We start from the raw sequence: 25,008 nt of genomic DNA on the forward strand, positions 1-25,008 counted from the left end.
TCAAAAATCTCCAAACAAACAAAAGCCCAGGGCCAGATGGCTTCCCGGGGGAATTCTACCAAACATTTAAAGAAGAACTAATTCCTATTCTCCTGAAACTGTTCCAAAAAATAGAAATGGAAGGAAAACTTCCAAACTCATTTTATGAGGCCAGCATCACCTTGATCCCAAAACCAGACAAGGATCCCATCAAAAAAGAAAACTACAGACCAATATCCTTGATGAACACAGATGCAAAAATTCTCACCAAAATACTAGCCAATAGGATTCAACAGTACATTAAAAGGATTATTCACCACGACCAAGTGGGATTTATTCCAGGGCTGCAAGGTTGGTTCAACATCCACAAATCAATCAATGTGATAAAACACATTAATAAAAGAAAGAACAAGAACCATATGATACTCTCCATAGATGCTGAAAAAGCATTTGACAAAGTACAGCATCCCTTCCTGATCAAAACTCTTCAAAGTGTAGGGATAGAGGGCACATACCTCAATATTATCAAAGCCATCTATGAAAAACCCACCGCAAATATCATTCTCAATGGAGAAAAACTGAAAGCTTTTCCGCTAAGGTCAGGAACACGGCAGGGATGTCCGTTATCACCACTGCTATTCAACATAGTACTAGAAGTCCTAGCCTCAGCAATCAGACAACAAAAGGAAATTAAAGGCATCCAAATCGGCAAAGAAGAAGTCAAACTATCACTCTTCACAGATGATATGATACTATATGTGGAAAACCCAAAAGACTCCACTCCAAAACTGCTAGAACTTGTACAGGAATTCAGTAAAGTGTCAGGATATAAAATCAATGCACAGAAATCAGTTGCATTTCTCTACACCAACAACAAGACAGAAGAGAGAGAAATTAAGGAGTCAATCCCATTTACAATTGCACCCAAAACTATAAGATACCTAGGAATAAATCTAACCAAAGAGAATAAGAATCTATACACAGAAAACTATAAAGTACTCATGAAAGAAATCGAGGAAGACACAAAGAAATGGAAAAATGTTCCATGCTCCTGGATTGGAAAAATAAATATTGTGAAAATGTCTATGCTACCTAAAGCAATCTACACATTTAATGCAATTCCTATCAAAGTACCATCCATTTTTTTCAAAGAAATGGAACAAATAATCCTAAAATTTATATGGAACCAGAAAAGACCTCGAATAGCCAAAGCAATACTGAAAAAGAAAGCCAAAGTTGGTGGCATCACAATTCCGGACTTCAAGCTCTATTACAAAGCTGTCATCATCAAGACAGCATGGTACTGGCACAAAAACAGACACATAGATCAATGGAACAGAATAGAGAGCCCAGAAATAGACCCTCAACTCTATGGTCAACTAATCTTTGACAAAGCAGGAAAGAATATCCAATGGAAAAAAGACAGCCTCTTCAACAAATGCTGTTGGGAAAATTGGACAGCCACATGCAGAAAAATGAAATTGGATCATTTCCTTACACCACACACGAAAATAGACTCAAAATGGATGAAGGATCTCAATGTGAGAAAGGAATCCATCAAAATCCTTGAGGAGAACACAGGCAGCAACCTCTTCGACCTCAGCCGCAGCAACATCTTCCTAGGAACATCGCCAAAGGCAAGGGAAGCAAGGGCAAAAATGAACTATTGGGATTTTATCAAGATCAAAAGCTTTTGCACAGCAAAGGAAACAGTTCACAAAACCAAAAGACAACTGACAGAATGGGAGAAGATATTTGCAAATGACATATCAGATAAAGGGCTAGTGTCTAAAATCTATAAAGAACTTAGCAAACTCAACACCCAAAGAACAAATAATCCAATCAAGAAATGGGCAGAGGACATGAACAGACATTTCTGCAAAGAAGACATCCAGATGGCCAACAGACACATGAAAAAGTGCTCCACATCACTCGGCATCAGGGAAATACAAATCAAAACCACAATGAGATACCACCTCACACCAGTCAGAATGGCTAAAATTAACAAGTCAGGAAATGACAGATGCTGGCGAGGATGCGGAGAAAGGGGAACCCTCCTACACTGTTGGTGGGAATGCAAGCTGGTGCAACCACTCTGGAAAACAGCATGGAGGTTCCTCAAAATGTTGAAAATAGAACTACCCTATGACCCAGCAATTGCACTGCTGGGTATTTACCCTAAAGATACAAATGTAGTGATCCGAAGGGGCACGTGCACCCGAATGTTTATAGCAGCAATGTCTACAATAGCCAAACTATGGAAAGAACCTAGATGTCCATCAACAGACGAATGGATAAAGAAGATGTGGTATATATACACAATGGAATACTATGCAGCCATCAAAAGAAATGAAATCTTGCCTTTTGCGACGACGTGGATGGAACTAGAGGGTATCATGCTTAGCGAAATAAGTCAATCGGAGAAAGAAAACTATCATATGATCTCCCTGATATGAGGGAGAGGAGATGCAACATGGTGGGTTAAGGGGGTAGGAGAAGAGTAAATGAAACAAGATGGGATTGGGAGGGAGACAAACCATAAGTGACTCTTAATCTCACAAAACAAACTGAGGGTTAATGGGGGGAGGGGGGTTTGGGGGGTGGGATTATGGACATTGGGGAGGGTATGTGCTATGGTGAGTGCTGTGAAGTGTGTAAACCTGGCGATTCACAGACCTGTACCCCTGGGGATAAAAATATATGTTTATAAAAAATAAAATTAAAAAAAAAATGGCTCACACTGGACTTTCATAAAAAATTTTAAAACTTCTTTGCTTCAAAGAACACATTCAAGTTTTGAAAAGACAATCCACTAAATGGGAGAAAGTATCTGCAAATCATGTATCTGGGAAAAAGAACTAGTGTCCAAATATATAAGGAATTTGCAACTCAACAATAAATGGACAAATAACCTAATTAAAAATAGACAAAGGATTTGAGTGGACATTTCTCCAAAGAAAGTATATTAAATGGCCCCCAAGAACATGAAAATATGCTCAGCATCATTAGTCACCAGGGAAATGCAAATCAAAACCACAATGAAGTATCACTTCATAACCACTAGGACGGCCAGATTGAAAAGGTGGGCAATTACAGGGGCACCTGGGTGGCTCAGTTGGTTAAGCGTCTACCTTCAGCTTAGGTCATGATCCTGAGTCCCAAGTCAGGCTCCCTGCTCAGCGGTGAGTCTGCTTTTCCCTCTGACCCTCCCCACTCTCATGCTCTCTCTCTCTCTCTCTCATTCTCTCTCTCAAATAAATAAATAAAATCTTAAAAAAAAAAGGATGGACAATTACAAATGTTAGTGAGGATATAGGGAAAAACACTGCTGAAAGAATATAAAATGGTGCAGCCACTTGGGAATATAGTTTGACAGGTTCTAATATAGTTTATATATAACTACCATATTACCTAGCAATTATACTTTTGGTCATTTATCCATCCCATAATGAAAACTTGTTTACACAAAAAACATTATGCTTACATGAATATACATAGCTACATTATTGATAACACCCAAAAACTGGAAATAACCCAAGTGTACATCAACTGATAAATGGATTAAAAAAAAGTGGCCTACGTACAATGAAATATTATGCAACCATATAAAATGGGATGAAGTACTAATACATGCTACACCGTGGATGAACCTTGAAAATAATATGCTAAATGGAAGAGGTTAGTCACCAAGGACCACGTATTGTATGATCCTATTTATATGAAGCGTCCAGAATAGGCAAATACATAGAGACAAAGTAGATTAGTGGTTGCCTGGAGGTGGGGACACGGTGGAAGGTAAGTCACTGCCGAAGGATATGCAGTTTCTTTTGGGGTTGATAAAAGTGTTCCAGAATTTGATAGCAGTGAGGGTTGCACATCTTTGTTGAATATACTAACAACTGCTGAAGTATACACTTTAAAAAATGTGAGTTTTATGCTATATGAACTATATCTCAATGTTTAAAACTTTTAAAGCATAAAAAGATGGTAACTCTTTCAAAGAAGCATGAAGAACCTAAAGAATGTCAAATAAAGGAGCGCCTGGGTGGCTTAGTCAGTTGAGCTTCTGCCTTCAGCTCAGGTCGTGATCCCAGGGTCCTGGGATTGAGTCCCGCATTGGGCTCCCTGCTTAGTGGGGAGCCTGCTTCTCCCTCTGCCTCTGCCTGCTCTTCCCCCTGCTTGTGCTCTCTCTGTCAAATGAATAAATAAAATCTTAAAAAAAAAAAAAGAATGACAAATAAGGGAAGGAATTAGGGGAAAAAAAGGACACAAAAATAGAAAATAATTATTACTAAAACCTGATGACTGGTGGTAAGAACAGGAAGGATTTACCATAATATAATAAAAATAGAAAAATGCTTATGACAAAAGATGAACATTTGCAAAGGCATTTTCTAATAAGAAGGTTGTTATCCAGTAGCTGTTAATGGAGGATTAGACTTCTACCATGGAAGCAAATCTATCAAAGATATGGTATATGTGTATGTGTGTGTATAATTGAGAATATTACTCAACTATAAAAAGAATGAGATCTATCCATCTGTGACAACATCAGCAGGCCTAGAGAATATATGCTAAGTAAAGAGAGATCAGACAGAAAGACAAGTACCATATGATTTCACTTATATGTGTGATCTAAAACACAAACCAAACAACAAAAAAAGCCAGAGACAGATTACTAAATATAGAGAACAAACTGGTGGTTGCCAAAGGGGAGAGGGTGGGTGGCAGGGCAAAATAGGTGAAGAGGAAATTAAGAGAAACAAACTTCCAGTTATAAAATAAGTAAATCATGGAGATAAAAAGTACAACAGAGGAAATAGAGTCAATAATATTGTAATAATGTTGTATGGTGACTACTCTTCTTGCAGTGAGCATTGAGTATGATTTGTCTAATCACTATGTTATATACTTGAGCCTAATAGAACACTGTGTATCACCCATACTTCAACAATAAAGTTTTAAAAAAATCTATCAGGATTGGGGTGCCTGGATGGCTCAGCCAGTTAAAGTCTGCCTTCAGTTTAGGGCAAGATCCCAGGGTCCCAGGGTCCTGGGATCCAGCCCCACATGAGGCGCCCTGCTCAGTGGGGAGCCTGCTTTTCCCTCTCCCTCTGCAGCTCCCTCTGCTGGTCCCTGTTTGTGCTCTCTCTGTGTCAAATAAATAAATAAAATCTTTAAAAAAAAAAAAAAGGCATTAAAAAAAATATATCAGGATGTTTTTGGCACAGTCCTGAATTGAGGCAAGAGATGAGGCCAAGCAAGATTCAAATTTTCCTGCAGCCTTCATATTCTGTGTATAAATATCCTCCTCATTCCTCTGGCTAAGAATAAGGTGTTTAAATCCCAGAAAGAGAATCTTTTTTTAAGATCCTATTTATTTGAGAGAGAAAGAGAATGAGAGAGAGAGAGAATGAGAGGGGGGGAGGGGCAGAGAGAAGGAGACTCTCCACTAAACAGGGAGCCCAATGTGGGACTTGATCCTGGGATTCCCAGATCATGATCTGAGCCAAAGGCAGTCATTTAACCAACCAAGCTACCCAGGTGCCTACAAACAGGAAGTTCTTTATGAAAATTCTCACCTAAAAAAAAAAAAAAATTCCCACCTAGTTTCTCTGATGATCACAAGTGCACGTACAGGCTTTATCAGCAGCAGCCTAAACTGCCAGAGAACCCGGACTTGTTTTCTGGAAAAAACATTTCCATCTCTTCAAAATTAAAAGGTGGGGGATATAGTGGTGAAGGAAGAAAAACAACAAAATATTTAAAAAGATTTGTTTGTGTGTGTGAGAGAGAGAGCGCAAGCAGGGGGAGTGGGGAGGGAGAAGGAAAAGCAGACTCCCTGCTAAGCAGCAGTGCTCAATCCCAGGACCCTGGGATCAGATCTGAGTTGAAGGCAGATGCTTAACTGATTGAGCCACCCAGGTGTCCCCAAAAGATTTTTAAGAGCCTGATGATATTGGGGACCCAAAGCAGGAAGACTGAGATTTAGCTGTTTCGACATCTCTCATCTTCTCTGAAGCCTCAACTATCAGTTTCTCTGAGAACTCCAAAGCCAGCCCTTAGAAGCTATTGCATTTGTCCCTCATGTTCATCCCATCCCTCCTGTCAGAATGAAGGTAAGGTACCACTGCATGTCATCTATAATTTCTCTCCCTCCCTCCCTCGCCACAGCCAGCTCCTAGCAATCCCTCCCCATTGCTCTCTACAATGCCTCAATCTTAGCTCAGGCCATCAGCAGCTCCTTTCTGGCATCTGCAAAACAATCTAAATTAGCACCCCTGCTCTGAGTTTTCCCCATTCCCAATCTCCTCTACAAAGCAGCCGAGTCAAGTCTTTCTAAAGTGAAAATGAAGTCATCTCCCTTCCCTCTAAAAAAAATCTTTACGGAACTCAAGATGCTGTCCATTCTTGCATGGCATTCAGTGCTTCCTGCCTGGCCCTGGCATGCCTCACCAGCTGTGTGGAGATACTCCTCTCTCCCTTCCTTAAATCCCACCTGTGATAGAGAACTTGCAGTTTCCTTAAGCCAACCTGCCTTTTGCTTCCACGTCTATATGCAGAGCATTCTTTCTTGCCCAACACCTTCTTCTACCCCACCCATCACCATCTGGCCTGGATAACCAGCTTCACAGCTCAGCCTAGATGCCACTTCTGGGAAGCTTCCCCCACCAGCTGCCCTGCTCCTACTTCATGTGATCAGAGATACCTTATGCTGACATCTGTTCTAGCAAATGCTTTCTCAATGTAGGAAGCTTGAGACACAGTAGGTGCTCAGCGAATACCTGTCTTATCTCCTTGCTGTTCCCTGTGATCCTTCTGATTAACTCATGCAGCTGGTATCATGAATGGGACCATGATAAGAGGATGGCCTAGGACAGCGTTCACTCTCATTGTGCAATAGGATGGGCTACAGATAGATTTAAATCATAACTAATGAGGTGATACTTGTTGAAGCTGAGTAACAGGGACAGGGAGGTTCAATATACTACTCTCATTACTTTTCCATGTTTGAAATTTTCAGAAGTGAAACAAACAAAACAAAACAAAAAAACCAATCCTGGATACAGATGCAGGACCAGTCAGAGGAAAGTCTCTGGGCACAAGTATATGTCTGGGCCTTGTGGACAAAGGAGGGGATTAGAGGATCATACCCTGAATTCTGTTGTCAAAAAACACATATGTGGTTTGGTCATCTTGAATTTTCTTCCACTCAATCCTGGGGTCACTTGTCTGTGAATCCGTAATGATACAAGATAATTCCACACCTAATGAGCAAAAAAAAAAAAAAAAGAAGAAGAAGTATTACAGAATTGGAAATAATTTTATGATCACTTGTATATCTGGACCCTGCAAGCTATCTCTAATTTGAAAGAACTCTTGAATGTACATTTAAAAAATCTATCTTCAAGTTCCAAATGACTCTAAGAAAAGATGAATTTTAGCCAGAAAAAATTGTAAAGGTGATTAGCAAGGCCTTTCCCTTAATACTCTGCTTGTATATAAGGAATAAGGAAGTTCTTTGTTATATATGTATAAAACCAGGGCAGGAATCTTATTCTAGCCAATATAAAACCTGCAGAGTTCCCTGTCGGCCTGCTGAAAAGGCCTGACACATGTGCACATCAAATGCACTGCTACTGAGCCACCCACCCAAACATCTCTTGGGCACTGTATGGATATGTTGTGTTTGTCCTGAGTAGGCTGCAAGACTACCAAATGTCCATTAGATGGTGCCCATTCTCTTAGTAGTCTCCCTTGTACTTACTTTCAAATTCCTGTACCACTGGGGTTCGGTTGCTGGATTTGAGATTCACGGCTCCGATCAAGCAACCTGAAGGAAAAAAAAAATAAAGTAAAATCAGAGACGATGCAATTCTAAAATAGGAGAGAACCCTCCAATCAAGTTCAGATTTTCCCCTTCTAGGTAGGCTAAAATCACTAACCACAGAGTATAAAAAAAAATACTATATTCCAAAACAAAGTCTCTTAGATAAAGCAAGTTGACAACTTTCTTTCTTAGTCTAACCTCACTGGAATGAACTGAGTGGAAGAGTTCTGAGAACTTAGTTCTAGAGCATAACCACCCTGGAGCTAAAGCTCTAAGAATTTCCTTCTTGCTCAGAGCCATTCTTAATCCTGTCAACGTCTTTCATTCAGACCCACCTGGGCCTTGTCTTTCCTGCACCCTGCAGATTCTCTCCTCTCCTCCAAGCTTCCAACCCAGCGATGGCATCCTTGGTGGATTTGATATGGCCCAGACTCATGGCCTGGTACCTTCCCCTTCAGGATGGCACAACATTCTCTGGTATAGATATCAACAAGCAAAGAGACCACCTCGCTCTATTAACCATATAGCCCAGTGACTCCCATTCATTACAAAGTTTTCACTAGGGGCACCTGGGTGGCTCAGTCAGTTAAATGTCTGACTCTTATTTCAGCTCAGGTCATGATCTCAGGGTCCTGGGATCGAGCCCCACGGACTCAGCAGGAGTCTGCTTGTCTCCCTCTCTCCGCACCTCCCTGCACTGGCTCATGTGCACTGTCTCTCTAAAATAAATAAATAAATAAAAATCTTTAAAATTTTTTTTTCACTAGTTTTTGGTAAATTGAGAAAAATAATAACAATTTTCATTAAGCTAAATTGAATGAAGCTACTGATAAAATCAAGACATGCCAACTGCACAGTAATCCCTTTCAAAACTAGCATCTGACTCTCCACATGTTTCAACAAACATTAAAACCACTTTATCATGGTCTCTAATGTCTTACCTATTTTCTTGGAGAAGATATAGAAGGTACAATGACCACCCACAAAATCTCATTCTTCAGCCACCCGGCCTTTAGGAAAATATGCATTCCCCAAAGAGGGCCTTCATACAAAACCCTCATTAAGGTCTCTGGATCTTAGCTTACTATCCCAGCTAAGGACAACGTGCAGAAAGACGTGTACTCTTGAGTAGCTAACTCCTTGTATATTAGGTGGGATGCATGTCACAACAATCCAGTCTTTCTCTTCTTTAAGTCTTATTTAATGGTTCAGTGACATGTGTACAATCCCAGTATACATCTTGATCCTTTGTTTCTTATTAAGTAAGACTTCAATAATTACAGCAAAAGCCATAAAAATTTACTAACAGGGATGAAAATCAGAAATATAATACATATACCTGAGTTGCTATCAATTTCTAGAACACTGACTTCTACAAAAGGTTAGTGAACCAGGACAAGTAAAGATAATTTTATTTTGTATTGATTAACCTGGGCTACTCCTTTTGGGAACCAGAAACACATCCCATGTATGTGCGGCACTTTATACTTCTCCTTCAATCCGAAAGCTCCCAATGACCACTGAGAAAGAGTAATAAATGATGCTTCAAGTATCTACCAAGGCCCCACAGGTTCCTTCTAAGTAAATGATCACAAACAGTTCTTCCAGTGAGATCACTATAATTTAGATGATGAGACACTGAAACTCTAGTTACAAATGACTATGACCAGGAATCACCTTCCAACCCAGAGGCCATCTAAGGGGCCTTTGAGGTAACTCATGAGAGCTTCACACAACTGAATAATAAACAACTAGACAACCCAATCTGCCACTTTCCTTTAAGAAGTATGATGCTAAGAGAAATTAAGAATGCATTAGAGAGTTCATAGTCACCAGAGAAACAGAGTGGAAGAAGAGTAGAGGAAAGGATTAGCTGACTTATCAAAATGGTGAAACCACTATAGTTGGTAACAAGTGAACTGGAGAACAAAGAGGATATAACAGGGAAAGTACTCTTGTGACTGCGACAATGTCGAATTTTCACGAAGGCCAACTGAGACACATTTTTTATAATAAACCCCTACAGTGAAGTAAACCAATGTGCTTCTTACAATCTAAAAGAAGGTAAGGTAACACAGCCTCAGATAATGGAAATGATCACCTCTTTTAATCCCTCAACTCTGCAGCAAAGAGGTGAATGCTCTGTACTCCTTAATGAAGGCTCGCCAGACCCTCTCCAGCCCAATTACCCTGGATAAGTTTCATAGGCAATCCTGGACTTCTGTGCCAATCCTGAAAGACGGTTTGTCCCAAGAAGATTAAACAACAGAGGACCACTACAAGCAAGTAAAGTTCTAGCCCAGATGAGGATTCACCACAGCCGGGCCTGAGCTGAGGAGGCCCATGCTGAGAGTCCTACACTTCAGAGTTCTCCTTCTATTCTTAAATAAGTCTTTATTATTATTATTATTATTATTAAACAAGTCTTAAACTTACAAACATTCTACACACCTCATTTAACCCTCCCCAATAGCCTAGATCCGACTTTAAAATACAGATGACCCTGAGGAACACGGGTTTGAGTTGCACAGGCCCACTTACAGGTGGGTTTTTAAGGGTTGACAGCAAAAACCACACAGTATTTATTTACAACTACCCACCCCAGTTTCCACAGGAGAATCAAAGGTGACTGGTACAGAAGTCACACTTGCTACCCTCTGAGAACACAGGGCGGGGAGGCCCGCAGGGAGCTGTCAGCAGCCCCAGGGAAACCTCAGTACCAGACAGAGCTACAGGTGGCCCATATGGCAACAGGGTGGTCGGTTTGAGCGCCCACAGCTGACAGACAGGAGCCTGGGCTGAAGAGGAAGAACATGCCCAGAGGGTCCTCTGTGTGCCGGGCTCTGGGCTATTCGGTGCTGCCCTGAGTCCCTCTAGCGCTGACCTGTCTCTGAAGCTGCTGATGGTTATAGCCGGCGGTATACATCCAGGCAGGTGGGTCAACTGTACTGAACCTCCAGGCCGCCCAGCTGCTACCACTGCTGAGCAGAGACCACCAGCTGCAGAACATCATCCCCCTGGGGCCAGGCCTGCTGCCACCACCCCCTGTCCCAGCCCCTCCTGGAGGATTTTTTTAAAAAAATAAATAGCCATACATTACTGTAAATGTACTTTCTCTTATGATTTTAAATTTTTCTTTCCCCCAGGCTACTTTATGATAAGAATGCAGGATATAATACATATAAAATATGAGTTTATCGACTGTTTATGTTATAGGTAAGGGTTCTGGTCAACAGTAGGCTATTATTAATAATTAAGTTTCAGGGGAGTCAAAAGTTACAGGATTTTCAACTGTGTAGGGAGGGGGGAAGCAGGCACCTATTTGCCCCATGCTGTCCAAGGGTCAACTGAATAGCAATAACTTGTGTAAAAGAACGGTGCTATAAGGACTGGAACAAACCTAACTCTTAAAGGTATCACAAGTAACTCACTGGAATACTACCCCTGCTTGAAGGTAAGATTCTGACAGAACCAGATGGGAAATGGGGTCCAGAAGCCAGCCCTGAAGTGGTGACTGCTAAAGTTTAACTGTGCACACACTGAACCCAGTACTATCAGAATACTCATAAAGAGATACCACTTAAGACTGAAAAGGAAGGAGAAAAAGGCAGCAAATCTATGATAGCATCTATCACATGCTCTTGTCCCTATTTCCAATCCTGGCTTATCAGACTCAAGGCTTTTTAGGAGAATCCATTCATTCAGCAATTTTTATTTAGCACCTATTATATGCCAGATACTGGCCTAAACATTACAGACATGAATAAAACAGATAAAAAACCTATGTTCTCATGGAGCTTACATTCTAGTATAAAAGAACAAGTATTATTAAGTTTACTCATCTTTCTATCTTCAATTCTTTTTTTTTTTTTAGATTTTTTAAAAAATTTATTTATTTGACAGAGAGAGAGAGAGATCACAAGTAGGCAGAGAGTCAGGGGGAAGCAGGCTCCCTGCTGAGCAGAGAGCCTGATGCGGGGCTCGATCCCAGAACCCCGAGATCATGACCTGAGCCAAAGGCAGCGGCTTAATCCACTGAGCCACCCAGGCGCCCCTCTATCTTCAATTCTAACACTGAATGATATTTAGTAGGTACTTGGAAAGTGGTTGCTGAATAAATCAAGGTGCATTTTTTTGTATTCTGTATTGGATTTCCTTGACTTGAGCTTTCCAAAAAATCATTTGGTTGAATTCAGTTTTCTCACAGGACTATAATGTGGTCACTCTCTTCTTCATCCTGCCTAGGAATATATTATTGAGTCTTGAACTTAGAACGATCTAAGATACATATAGTTGTCTCTTTGTATTCAAAACGTCTTAACCAAATTTAAGACTCCCCTCTAGAGGCAGGTGTGGTTAAGTCCTAAGCATATTATGGTTTCAGTATGTGGTTATTAAAATTCAGTAAATCTGGGGCACCTGGATCGCTCAATCGGTTAAGCATCCAGCTCTTGTTTAGGCTTAGGTCATGATCTCAGGGTTGTGGGATCGAGCCCCACGTGCTCAGCGTGGAGTCTTCTTATCCCTCTCCCTCTGCTCTGCTCTTTCTCCTGCTCGTTCGTGCTCTCTCTCTAAAATAAAATCTTTTCCTGGGGGCACCTGGGTGGCTCAGTCGAGAGTCTCCCTCCAGCTCAGGTTGTGATCTTGGGGTCCTGGGATTGAGCCCTGCATCGGGGAGCCTGCTTCTCCCTTTCCTCCCCATCTGTGCTCTCTGTCACTCTCTATCACTTTCAAGTAAATAATTAAAAAATAATAACAGAGAAAGAGAGAGAGAGCACAAGCAGGAGATGAAGAAGCAGGCTGCCCACTGATCAGAAGGCCTACTCCAAGGGCTCCAACCCAGAACCCTGGGATCATGACCTGAGCCAAAGGCAGACACTTAATGGACTGAGTCACCTAGGTGCCCCTAAAATAAAATCTTTTTTAAAAAATTCAGTAAATCTTTCATCCAGTTTCCCTCATTGGTCACATCTTACATAATTATAGCACAATATCAAAACTGGAACACTGACATGTTTATGTCTCCAATTTTGTAGAAAAAAAATGTATATGGTTCTATGTCACTTTATCACATGTGAAGATTCCTGTAATCACCACTGCAATTAATATAAAGAACTATTAAAAAAAAAAAAGATACAGAACTATTCCACGACAGAAAGATCGCCCTCATGCTACCCCTTATAGTTACATCTACCCCCTCACCATCCATTACTCCTAGCAACCACTAATTTGCTCTCCATCTCCACAGTTTTGTCACGTAGAGACATATAAATAATATATATATAAATGGAAATACACTGTAGGTGACCTTCAGAGAATGACTTTTTTCATTCAGCATAATGCCCTTTAGATCCATCCAACTTGGGTTTAACTATAGTTCATTTCTTTCCATTGCTGAGTAGTATTCCATGGCATGGATGTACCACAGTTTAACTACTAACTCATTAAAAGATAGCTGGGTTGTTTTCAGTTTGTGGCTATTCTGAATAAAGCTACTGTGAACATGTGTTACAGGTTGTTGTATGAACATGTTTCCTTTCCTCTGGAATAAAGGTCCAAAAGTACATGTGTCCCACTGTATGTTGTTGCATGGTCAGGTTTTTTGTTTTTTTTTTTTTTAACTCATAAACTGTTTTCCAGAGTTGGGCTATACCAAAAATTCATTGCTTTCAAAATTACAATCTGAATTTCGAAACTTCCATGATCAAAGTTTGTTTTGTTTTACTAACAGAGTACTGGACCACTCTGTACTATCTTTGCAACTTCCTGTGAATCTATAATTATTTCAAAATTAAAATGTAGAACAATTTGTTATTCCTAAAATGATGATGGTGAGTATCAAATCAATATGATATTTGGAATCCACTGGATACAGTAAAAAAAAGTAAAGAGTTTTAAGGTATGAATATTTATGATATTTCAGAAAATATATACTTAAGAATTATTTAAACTTAATAAAAAATGTTATATAAGTTTTCCTGAATTCTTTCAGTGAATATATAAGTTAAAAAATCAATTGGCTTAACTGCATTCATGATTAAAGTATGCAGTGAAAACACTTACGTGATCATGAATAATTTGGCAGTGGTCTACATGTTTCTGACATTTCATTGAACATGAATGTTTTGAGGTTTTGCTTTTGGGCTCTCTAAAAAACCACAGCAGCAGGCAGAGTATCTGCTTTTCCTACCCAACTGATGGTTAGTGAATAGAGAAAATCAGTCAGGGTGACAAAGATTTTCTCTTCACTGACTGTGGTATTTTTAGATCAATAAGACATATGAATTGAATGTGAGACATGGTGTTCCACCCCTTATGTCCTTACTGTGTTTTCTACATGCAATCTATGACTGATCCAGTTTTCCCACATTCTCACCATTACTATTTTTAAATTTTTTTCTTATTCTGTCATACATAACAGAAAATTCACCATTTTAACCACTGTTACATGTATAATTAATTCAGTGGCATTAAGGACATTCATGATGTTGTACAACAAGTGCCACTATCCACTTCCAAAACTTGTTCATCATCCTAAACAGAATCTATACCAATTAAACAGTAACTTCCCATTTCCACCAAACTCCAGCCTCCAGTAACCTCCATTCTACCTTCTATGAATTTGCCTATTTTAGGTACCACATATAAGTGGAATCATACAATGTTTGTCTTTTTATGTCTGGCTTATTTCACACAGCATTATGTTTTCAAGGTACATCTGTGTAGTATGTATCAGAATTTCACTCTTCTTTAAGGCTGAATAATATCCTACTGTATATATTTACCACATCTTGTTTACCCATGCATCATTCATCAACAGATGGGTTGTTTCTACCTTTTGGCTATTGTGAATTATGCTGAACTATGGTGTACAAGTATCTGTTTGAGTCCTGGCTTTTAATTATTTTGGGTACGAACCTATAAGTTTAATTCCTGGATCATATGGTAATTCTATGTGCAACTTTTTGAGGAAATGCTAAACTTCACTGATGTGGCTACACCATTTTATGACCCCATCAGCAATGCCCATGAGGGTTCCAATTTCTCTATATCCTCACCAACTTATGTAATTTTCTGAATTTTGTTTTTTACTCATTGTATCTCATTGTGATTTTGATTTGCATTTCCCTAAGCTAGAAGATGTTGCACATCTTTTCATGTGCTTATTGGTTATTTGTATATCTACTTTGGAGACACGTTTATTCAAGTCCTTTGCCTTTTTTTTAAGTAGGTTTTGTTGTCGTTGTTGTTGAGTTGTAGGGGTTCCTTTTACATTCTGGGTACCAATTCTTTATTATATATATATATATATGTTTTACAAGTATTTCCTCCCATTCTGTTTTATTCTATTGATAGTGTCCTTTGATTTACACGAGTTTTTAATTTTTTTTTTAAGATTTTACTTATTTATTTGACAGTGAGAGAGGGAACACAAGCAGGGAGAGTGGGAGAGTGAGAAGCAGGCTCCCCGCCGAGCAGGGAGCCCAGTGCAGGGCTCAATACCAGGACCCTGGGATCATGACCTGAGCCAAAGGGAGACACTCAATGACTGAGCTACCCAGAAGCCCCAGAAGTTTTTAATTTTGATGGAGTCCAATATATCTTTTCTTTTGTTGCCTGTGCTTTTGGTGTTATATCCAAGACATCATTGCCAAATCCAATGTCAATGTTTTCTTCAAAGAATTTTAGCTTTATACCTTATATTTAGGTCTTTCATCCATTTTAAGTCATTTTTGTGTAAGGTAAGAGCCCAAATTCATTATATAGAATGTGCATATCTAGTTTTCCCAGCATTATTTTTTGAAAAGACTACTCTTCCTCATTAAATAGTCTTAGCACCCTTGTTGAAAATTATTTGACCAGGCATGCAAGGTTTATTTCAGGGTGGTCTATCCCTCTCCATTGGTTCATGTGTCTGCAATTATGCCACTACCACGTTGTTTTGATTACTGTAGCTTCATAGTTTGTTTTGCAATCAGGAAATGTGAGTCCTCCAACTTTGTTCTTTTTCTAGATGACTTCAGCTGAATAGGGCCCCTTGAGATACCACATAAATTTCAGGATGGATTTTTATATTTCAGAAAAGAACACCTTTGGGATTTTGAAATCCCAATCTACACTGAAATGTAGATCCCTTTGAGTACTGTTAACAATATTAAATATTCTAGTCCATAAACGCTGAATTTATTCCATTTATTTATGTCTTCTTTAATTTCAGCAATGTTTTGCAGTTTTCAGGGTACAAGTCTTTTACTTCCTGGATTAAATTTATTCCTATTATTTTATTCTTTTTGATGCTATTATAAATGGGGCTGTTTTCTTAATTTCCTTTTCTCTATATTCATTGTTAATATGTAGAAATGCAACTTACTTTTTGTGTGTTGGGAGTTTTTTTTTTGTTTGTTTGTTTTCCTTGTTATTAGCTCTAGGCTACCTCCACACTTACGTACTTTTCTCCCTTTCTTTCTCTCTTTCTCCCTCTTTCTTTCTTTCTTTCTTTCTTCTTTTGGTGTAACCTTTAGGATTTTCTACACATAAGATCATATTATCTATGAATAGAGATAATTTAATTCTTTCTTTCTAGTATCATTTTACTCTTTCCTTTCCAATATGAATACTTTCTACTTTTTCCTCTGTTGCCTAACTGCTCTGGCTAGAAATTCCAAAAATATGTAGAACAGAAATGGTGAATGTAGATATCCTTGTCTTGTTTCTGATCTTAGGAGGAAACCAGTCTTTCACCATTACTTATGACATTAGCTGTGAGTTTTTCCATATATGGTTTTATTTTTATCATATTGAGTAAGTCCCTTCTCCTCCTAATTTATTGAGTCTTTTTATTATGAAGGGAAGTTTAATTTTGTCAAATGCTTTTACTGCATCAACTAAGATGATCATGTGGTTCTTTATTCTATTAATCTGGTTATTACCTTAACTGATTTTCATATGTTAAATAATTCTTGCATTCTGGAAACAAATCTCATTTGTTCAGGGTGTGTAGTTCAGTTTGCTTTTATTTTCTGTAACATTTTTTAATCAATATTAAGGAATACTGATCTACAGCTTTCTTTTCTTGTAGTGTCTTTTTCTATTGTTCATATCAGGGTTAGATCATATGAGTTAGAAGGTATTCCCTCAAAAAAAAAAAAAAGGTATTCCCTCTTCAATTTTTCGGTTAAGTTTGACAAAATTAAACGTTAGTTAGAATTCACCGTAAAGTCATCTGGTCAGAGCTTTTCTTTGTTTTTGATTATGGATTCAGTCTCCTTATTGGTTGAAAATCTATTCAGATTTTCCAGTTCTCTTTTTTTTTAAGATAATATTTATTTATTTGACAGAGAGAGAGAAAGAGATAGCGAGAGAGAGCATGAGTGGGGATGAGAGAGTGAAGCAGACTACCAGCTGAGCAAGGAGCCCAGGACCCTGGGATCATGACCTGGGCTGAAGGCAGCGACTTCACCAACTGAGCCACCCAGGCACCTCCAGATTTTCTATTTCTTAACAATTAAGTTTTAGTATTACTTGTTTCTAGCAATTTGTCAATTCACTGATGTACACTTCTTCACAGTATTCTTTTTTTTTATTTTTAATTTTTTATTAACATATAAAGTATTATTAGCCCCAGGGGTACAGGTCTGTGAATTGCCAGGTTTACACACTTCACAGCACTCACCATAGCACATACCTTCCCCAACGTCCATAACCCAACCACCCTCCCCCTATCCACCTCCCCCCAGCAACCCTGTTTGTTTTGTGAGATTAAGAGTCTCTTATGGTTTGTCTCCCTCCCGATCCCATCTTGTTTCATTTTCCCTTCCCTCCCCCTTAAACCCCCCACTTTACCTCTCAACTTCCTCATATATCAGGGAGATCATATGATAATTGTCTTTCTCTGACTTATTTCGCTCAGCATAATACCCTCTAGTTCCATCCACATCATCGCAAATGGCAAGATTTCATTTCTTTTGATGGTTGCATAGTATTCCATTGTGTGTGTGTGTGTGTGTGTGTGTGTGTGTGTGTGTGTGTGTACACACACACCACATCTTCTTTATCCATTCATCTGTTGATGGACATCTAGGTTCTTTCCACAGTTTGGCTATTTCTTCACAGTATTCTTTCATAATCCCATTTATTTCTATAAAATCAGTAGTTACACCTCCCCTTCTTTTTCTGATTTTAGTAATTCAAACCTCCTTTCTTCCTTAGTCAATCTAGTTAAACTCTGTCAATTTTTTTTTCCAAAAAAGATAATTTTATTTTCATTGATTTTTCTCTATTGTTTTTCTATTCTTTCTCTCTCTCTCTCTCTTTTGTTAATTTCTGCTCTAATCTTTTCCATTTCCTTCCTTCTGCTGATTTGGGGGTTAGTTTATTTTTCTTTTTCCAGTTTCTTGTGGTGTAACTTTGCTGTTGATTTTAGATCTTTCTTTATTGAAATCTTAAGTGTTTTAGCTCTTAGCACTGCTTTCTCTGAATCCTATAAATTTGGTATATTGTGTTTTCATTTGTCTCAAGGTATTTTCTAATTTCCTTTGTAACTTCTTTGACCCATTGGTTAAGAGGGTGTTCACTTCCACATCTGTGAATTTTCTAATTTCTTTCAGTTATTTATTTCTAGTTTCATTCTATTGTGAATAGAAAAGATACTTTATATGGTTTAATTTCTTAAATTTGGCTTAAAATATGATCAATCCTAAAGAATGTTCCATGTGTACTTGTGAAAAATGTGTATTCTATGTTGCTGAGGTAGGGCTCTATATTTGTCTTTTAGGTCCAATTGGTTTATAATGTTATTCAAGTCCTGTATTTCCTTATTGACCTTCTATCTTGTTTATCCATTATTGAAAGTGGGCACTAAAATCTCCAATTACTATTGTAGAACAAGTTCTCCCTTTAATCCTGTCAATGTTTGCCTCATATATTAAGGGGCTCAGATGTCTGATGCACACATTTCTAATTATTATATATTATATTATTATTACTGACATTCTTTTTCTTTTTTAATAGTTTTTGACTTAAAGTCTACTTTATCTTTTGGTTACTATTTGCACAGAATATCTTTTCCCATCTTTTCAAATCATGGGTGTTTAGATCTAAAGTGAATGTCTTATGGACAGCATGTAGCTGGATTATTTATTTATCCTTTCTCTGCCTTTTGCTGAAGAATTTAGTTCCTTACGTTTAAAGTAATTAACTAATAATGGACTTATTTCTGCTATTTTGCTACTTGCTTTCTGTATGTATTATTTTTTGTCCCTCATTTCCTCCATGGCCTTTTTTTTTAATGCTTTGATTTTTGGCAGTGACACATTATGATTCCCTTCTCATTTTCTTCATTGTAAACTCTATAGATACTTTCCTTGCAGTTATCATAAGGTTTATAACATCCTCAAATTATAACAAATTTGAACTGATACCAACTTAACTTCAATTGTATGAAAAAAATCTACTCTGTCCTTCCCTTTATATTATTGTTGACACAAAGTACATCTTTACAGGTTGTATGCCTTGTCAATAACATATAATTATTTTACGCATTTGTCTTTTAAATTCTGTAGAATTTATATACCACAATTATAAGACTAGCTTTTATATTTGTAATTATCTCTACTGAAGATATATAGATTTGAGTTACTGTCTATTGTTCCTTCATTTCAACTTGACGATTCCCTTTGACATTTTTATATAGAGCAGATAATGAACTTCAGCTTAGAGTGTTTTTCTTTCAACACATTTAAATATGCCATTCCACAGTCTTCTAGCTTCCAACACTTCTGGTGAGGCATCAGCTGATAATTTTATTGATGATTCCTAGTGATAATTCACTTCTCTCTTGCTGCTTTCAAGATTCTTTTTGTCTCTGGCTTTTGACAGTTTGATTATAATGTGTCTCAGGATGAGTCCCCCTGGGTTTATCCTCCTTGGATTTCATTGAGCTTCTTGGATTTGTTCCATCAAATTGGGGATGTTTTCAGCCATTATTTCTTCTTCAAATAATCATTCTGCCTCCTTTACTCTCTCTTCTCCTGGGACTCCCATAAAGCACATGTTGGTCAGGTTGACAGTGTCCGACAAGTCCCTTAAGCTCTGTTATGTGCTGAATTGTGTACCTACCTCCCCCCAACCAGGATTCATATTTTGAAGTTCTGTCGCCCAGTACCTTAGAATATGATGAAATGTGGAGACAGAGCCCTTAAAAAGGTGGTAAGTTAAACTGAGGCTATTAGGAGTCCTAATCCAATCTGGCTTATGTCTTATATAAATAGGAAATAAGGACACATAGAATGATGTACATGTAGAGGAAAAACTGTGTGAGGACATAGCAAGACAGCAGCCATATGTACACCAAGGAGAAGCCTCCAGAGGAACCAAACCAGCTGACACCTTGATCTTGGACGTCTACCCTCCAGAACTGTAAGAAAATAGATTTTGGTTGTTTAAGTCAATCAATCTGTGGCATTTTGTTATGGCAGCCTAGGAAAATAATACAAGCTATGTCCACTCTTCATTCTTTTTTCTTTTTGCTCCCCAGACTTGAATGATACTTTATATTGCCCTATCTTCTGGTTCACTGATTCTTTCTTTTACCTGCTCAAATATGCTATTTATCTTCTCCAGTGAATTTTTCTTTTCAGTTATTGTACTTTTCAGGTCCAAAATTTCTTTCTGATTCCTTTTTACAACTTCTTTCTCTATGTTGATACTCTGATGCTCAAAAATGTTTCCCTGATTTCCTTTTCCCTTAGCTCTCTAAGCATATTTAAGATAAATTATTTAATGTCTTTTTCTACTAAATCCAATGTCTGGTCTTCCTCTGGGACAGTTTCTTTTCATTCACTTTGTTTCTTTGAGTAAGCTACATTTTCCTGCTTATTTTGTATGTTTTCCAAGTTTTGTTGAAAATTGGGCATTTCACTATTACAAAATTATTATTCAGGATATCAGATTCTCCTTCCTCAGGGTTTGCTCTGTGTGTGTGTGTGTGTGTGTGTGTGTGTGTGTGTGTTTAATTATTACTGAAAACTGTTGTTCTCTCTTTTGAGAGTTCCAAATGTTTGTTTTTTTTTTTCCCCAAACACTATTCCTTTTTGAACATGGTCATTGAGATTCCTTTAGCTTCTTTTCAGCTAGTGTTCTGACAGACATTTCCTGTTCTGATAAAGACTTCCTTGAATGCCAAGAACTGAAACACACATACACACACACGAGAGAACAGCCACCTCTCCCAAATCTTTGCAGACTGGCTCTGTACAGCTGCACTCCTTCTCCCCTTTCTTACTTAGGCTTGTTCTGAGTCTAGGGATCACCTGAGATGTTATGCTATTGCTCTAAATGTCCTAATTTCCTAGTCTTATCACAGCTTCTCTTCTGAGCCTAAGATGGCCTGTTGTTTATCTCTACCCAGAATCTCTTAGAGCAATTGTGGGTTTATAGTCCCCTTGTAGCTTTTACAAGCAGTACCTACTATTTTTCCCACCTGCATTCCAACTTATGTGAGACAAAGATAAGCACCTGATGTCTGTCCTTCAGTTATGCCCAGAGAAGTTAGAATAAATTTATCAAACGATCTGAAAATAAGGTTTGTTCTGCTCCTTCCAATTTAGGGAGTGGAGAAGGGGGACAGAGATAGGGAGAGACTGTGGTAGGGAAAGAGTGAGTAAAAATGTCATAAAACTTCCCTACCATTTTGAAGATTATTTTTTTCTCTACTGGGCATTTATTTGGTTCCTATAAAACTTTAACTGGTTTCCAAAGCTCCTACAAAGTTGGTTCAACTTCTGTTTGTTTGTTTGTTTGTTTGTTTTTTCAATGTTTCTATGGGAGAACAAGAGCTCTTGCTGATGTCACTCCAAACTAGCATTATTGCTCTTTTTATTTTTTATTTGTTATCTCAGCCATTCTTATTCATCCTTGTATCTCCCAACAATCATACCTGAGATGCAAGAAGGTTTTGGAAATGTTATTGACTACAAAGTGGAGGAGAGACACAATTTCAATACAATATGATGATCTACATGTCAGTAATTCACGGAGTGTATGACCAAAGAGCCAGGACTCAAACCCAGGACTGTCTTTGCTCTTTCAGTATTTCTTCTGACAATGTAGCTCTCAGTATAAATTAGGAAATTTATAGCATTTTGGATTCCATGATTTCCTAGGACTTAACTGCTTCAAATAGAAATGACAAATGTTTTTTCAACCAGATCAACTAGGTGACACATGCTAGTATAGAGGTAAATACTCAATCTTGTGCTTAAAATTCCATTTTCAAAGCTCTTCTATATGCCAAAGCTATAAATTACTATTAAGAAATCTGATCCTATTTTTAATACTCCTATTGTCTTTCAGTGTGATTGTGTATCTTACATTTTTCCCAACTATAAAATACTATTAGAAACTTTATCCTTCTTTCACCAATAAATAAAACTAAATAAAAATAGAGAAAGAGAAACAATTATTATCTTATTGTCATTATTATATTTGCTATATAGGGATCAATGCCTTTCTAGTGGCCCAAGAACATTAAGTTTTAAATTGAATGGCTTTAGACTTGAAGCCAGAAATATATTAATCCTAAATACCATGAGTAGAATAATAAAAATGAGAATCCCAAGAAAATTCAATATGAGGTCCAAGGCAGGTGAAGGAGAGGTAGGATAAGGGAGGGTGAGAAGAACTGAAAGGTGACAGAAGAACTAAATGGTGGCAAGAAGAAGAAGTAAAATAAATGAAAATATAAAAATGATAATTCCTTTTACACCAAATCCAGAAAATCTAAATTTCTGAGCATCAGAATATGCTTGAATTCATAGCTGGCAAAGGCTCTTGGTCTTTTAGTCCAAAAGTATTTAATTCCAGCATGGTAATGGAGGATTTCTGAGAATGTAGGCACAGGGGTTCAGTCCTGGAGGGCTGCTTTGCAGATGAGCAGAGATGACAAAGGAATTACAAAGCCACACAATATGACATTTCCAACTGTATTAGGAAAAGACTAGACTTGAGGCTGGTCTCAAGCTGATAATAATTATGAAAATACACCAGCTCAGTGTCAAGCCAAAGCTAAAATCCAAGAAGGAAACCCCTTTTTTCCTTTCTTTCTTTTTTCTGTAAACAACACCTATAGGCTCTGATTTTATATTAATAAGCAAAAGGTACCACTGCCTGGTTCACTATGAGAGTCAATATATGCTTTCTGCCTGGAGATGCCTCATAGCCAGCATAATGTCCATGTCAGCCTGGACATAAGGGCAGAGAGGAGAGTAAGGAGCTCTGAAAGGACACATGTGATTATGGGAACGCCAGCTGAATATGGCCTAGGCTTACATTGTCTCTTGCTTTTTATCTCCTCTATGCTTTTCATGTTATTCTAGGAGCAGCAGTTGTCACACCATTCTCCACTGGGCTTACTGTTTTTGAAAAATATGAAACTAATTCTGTGTTTCCAGAGGGATCAAGCTTTGAAGTGGCTTAGGATAATGGCTTGATTTCTTATTCTTGAAACCAAGGTCATCAGAGAAGTCATAGTTCCAGAGGTGAGGAGGAAAGTGAAAATAAGATTCCAATTTATCCCTTAGATCACTCTCTAAAATACTGATGTAAGTGGTATTATTTCCAATTTATGAAAGAAGTGGCTAACTGACTTACCTCTAGTCTACAGCTAACTGATGAAGCTAGTACTCAATTTGTGTCCTCAGACTCCAAGTTGAACACTCCTTCCATTACACTGAATTGTCTACAGCCCTTCTTTTCTCTAGGGAATCCATGGAAGAAATTAACATTTGGTTGGTTTCATCTGTGTGTGTACTTGACAAGAAATGTGGCAAGAGATTAAAAAAAAAAAAAAAAAGTTGGAGAATTCTTCTAACCAGTTATTTCCCAAATGCTAAATGGCTCTAAGATGGTCCAAAGGCAATGCTATTCTACAATGCATGAAGACCAGGTTATCACCAATATATTGATACTAACCATACATTATTAGAGGCATGATGATATCCTTAAGGTCCAACAGTTAGGTAGAATCAGCAAGACTTGAGGAGGAAGAGACAAAACCAAGATGAAGAAAGGTTACACATGGGACAGATCTACTTCCAAACACACGTACCATGTCATAAATAGTGGTGTATGGCAATAGTTTTCTAGAAACTGTAACTGCTGTCCTAGATCTATCACAGATTTTCTGACCCATCTCCATCTACATAGTTCCCAGATTAAGTGTCCCTTCCCCCACATCTGTGTGCCCCTGCCTAAACTACATGAAGAAAAAGCCAGAGGAACGAGGCACTACATGGAGAGACGTAGACAAGCTAGGAATCCTGCCTTGAGAAGGGAGAAACATGGGACTGCCCTAAAAGAAAGAGCACAGGCCCTTCCCAGTCAGGAGGTTCCCTCTCTGCTCTTAGAAACATGCCAGATGGGGCACCTGTGTGGCTCAGTGGGTTAAAGCCTCTGCCTTCGGCTCAGGTCATGATTCCCAGGGTCCTGGGATCGAGCCCCGCATCAGGCTCTCTGCTCTGTGGGGAGCCTGCTTCCCCCGCTGTCTCTGCCTGCCTCTCCACCTACTTGTGATCTCTGTCGCCAAATAAATAAATAAAATCTTTAAAAAAAAAAAAAAAGAAAGAAACAGATGCCAGAGACATGCATATAAATGAACCTGCAGGGCATTGCAGCACAGGCTCGGCAGAAAAACAAACAGAGATGATGGCAGGGATGGAGCACACTGTGGCCATTCATCTACATATTAGTCACCACATTTGACATAAGCCTTTGCCTCATTTGGTTAGGGACCTGGAGCACAGCACATACAGAACAGAGAGCCAGAGGAACTTGGTGTCGATTTCTAAATTCCAGAATAATCTAGTTAAGCAACTGGACTCAAGAACTACAACTATCTCTGGCCACTGGTCTACAATAAAAATACATGCTTCTGAGAAGTCAAAGGTGGGCTGGGAAAGGAGGTCATATAGAGTATAAAATTCTACCTATAAAAAGCCAATCAGCAGTGCTCAGAGAAAGAAGAGCACACAGGGAAATGAGACCTTCAGACTCACAAGCAGTACTGTTTTGACCTGTGGCAAATGTGATGGTAAGCTGCTCCTTGTAGTTCAGTTCACTATTCTGCTAAAAAAGAAAACTGGATTTGTTAAGGCACTTTTCTCTGAACAGGACTGTCAACCTAGCCTGCACGATGGATAAAG

At 38.5% G+C, this 25,008-nt stretch overlaps 1 protein-coding gene across 2 annotated transcripts in view; it reads right to left on the reverse strand.

Moving 5' to 3' along the window:
• The window catches only part of LOC111153812 (junctional adhesion molecule 3), a 98,642-nt gene that overhangs the window by 12,425 nt on the left and 61,209 nt on the right, over window positions 1–25,008 (reverse strand). For both annotated transcript variants that reach the window (XM_022513059.1, XM_022513060.1), the window contains exons 2-3: window positions 7,748–7,813; window positions 7,134–7,247 (exon numbers count right to left, since the gene is read on the reverse strand). In XM_022513059.1, the coding sequence (XP_022368767.1) occupies window positions 7,134–7,247; window positions 7,748–7,813 (180 nt within the window). The remainder of the gene's footprint in view (window positions 1–7,133; window positions 7,248–7,747; window positions 7,814–25,008) is intronic.

This window comes from Enhydra lutris, unplaced genomic scaffold, assembly GCF_002288905.1.
Source record: "Enhydra lutris kenyoni isolate GAN:26980312 unplaced genomic scaffold, ASM228890v2 scaffoldscaffold34, whole genome shotgun sequence".
In the NCBI taxonomy this organism is placed as follows: Eukaryota; Metazoa; Chordata; class Mammalia; order Carnivora; family Mustelidae; genus Enhydra; species Enhydra lutris.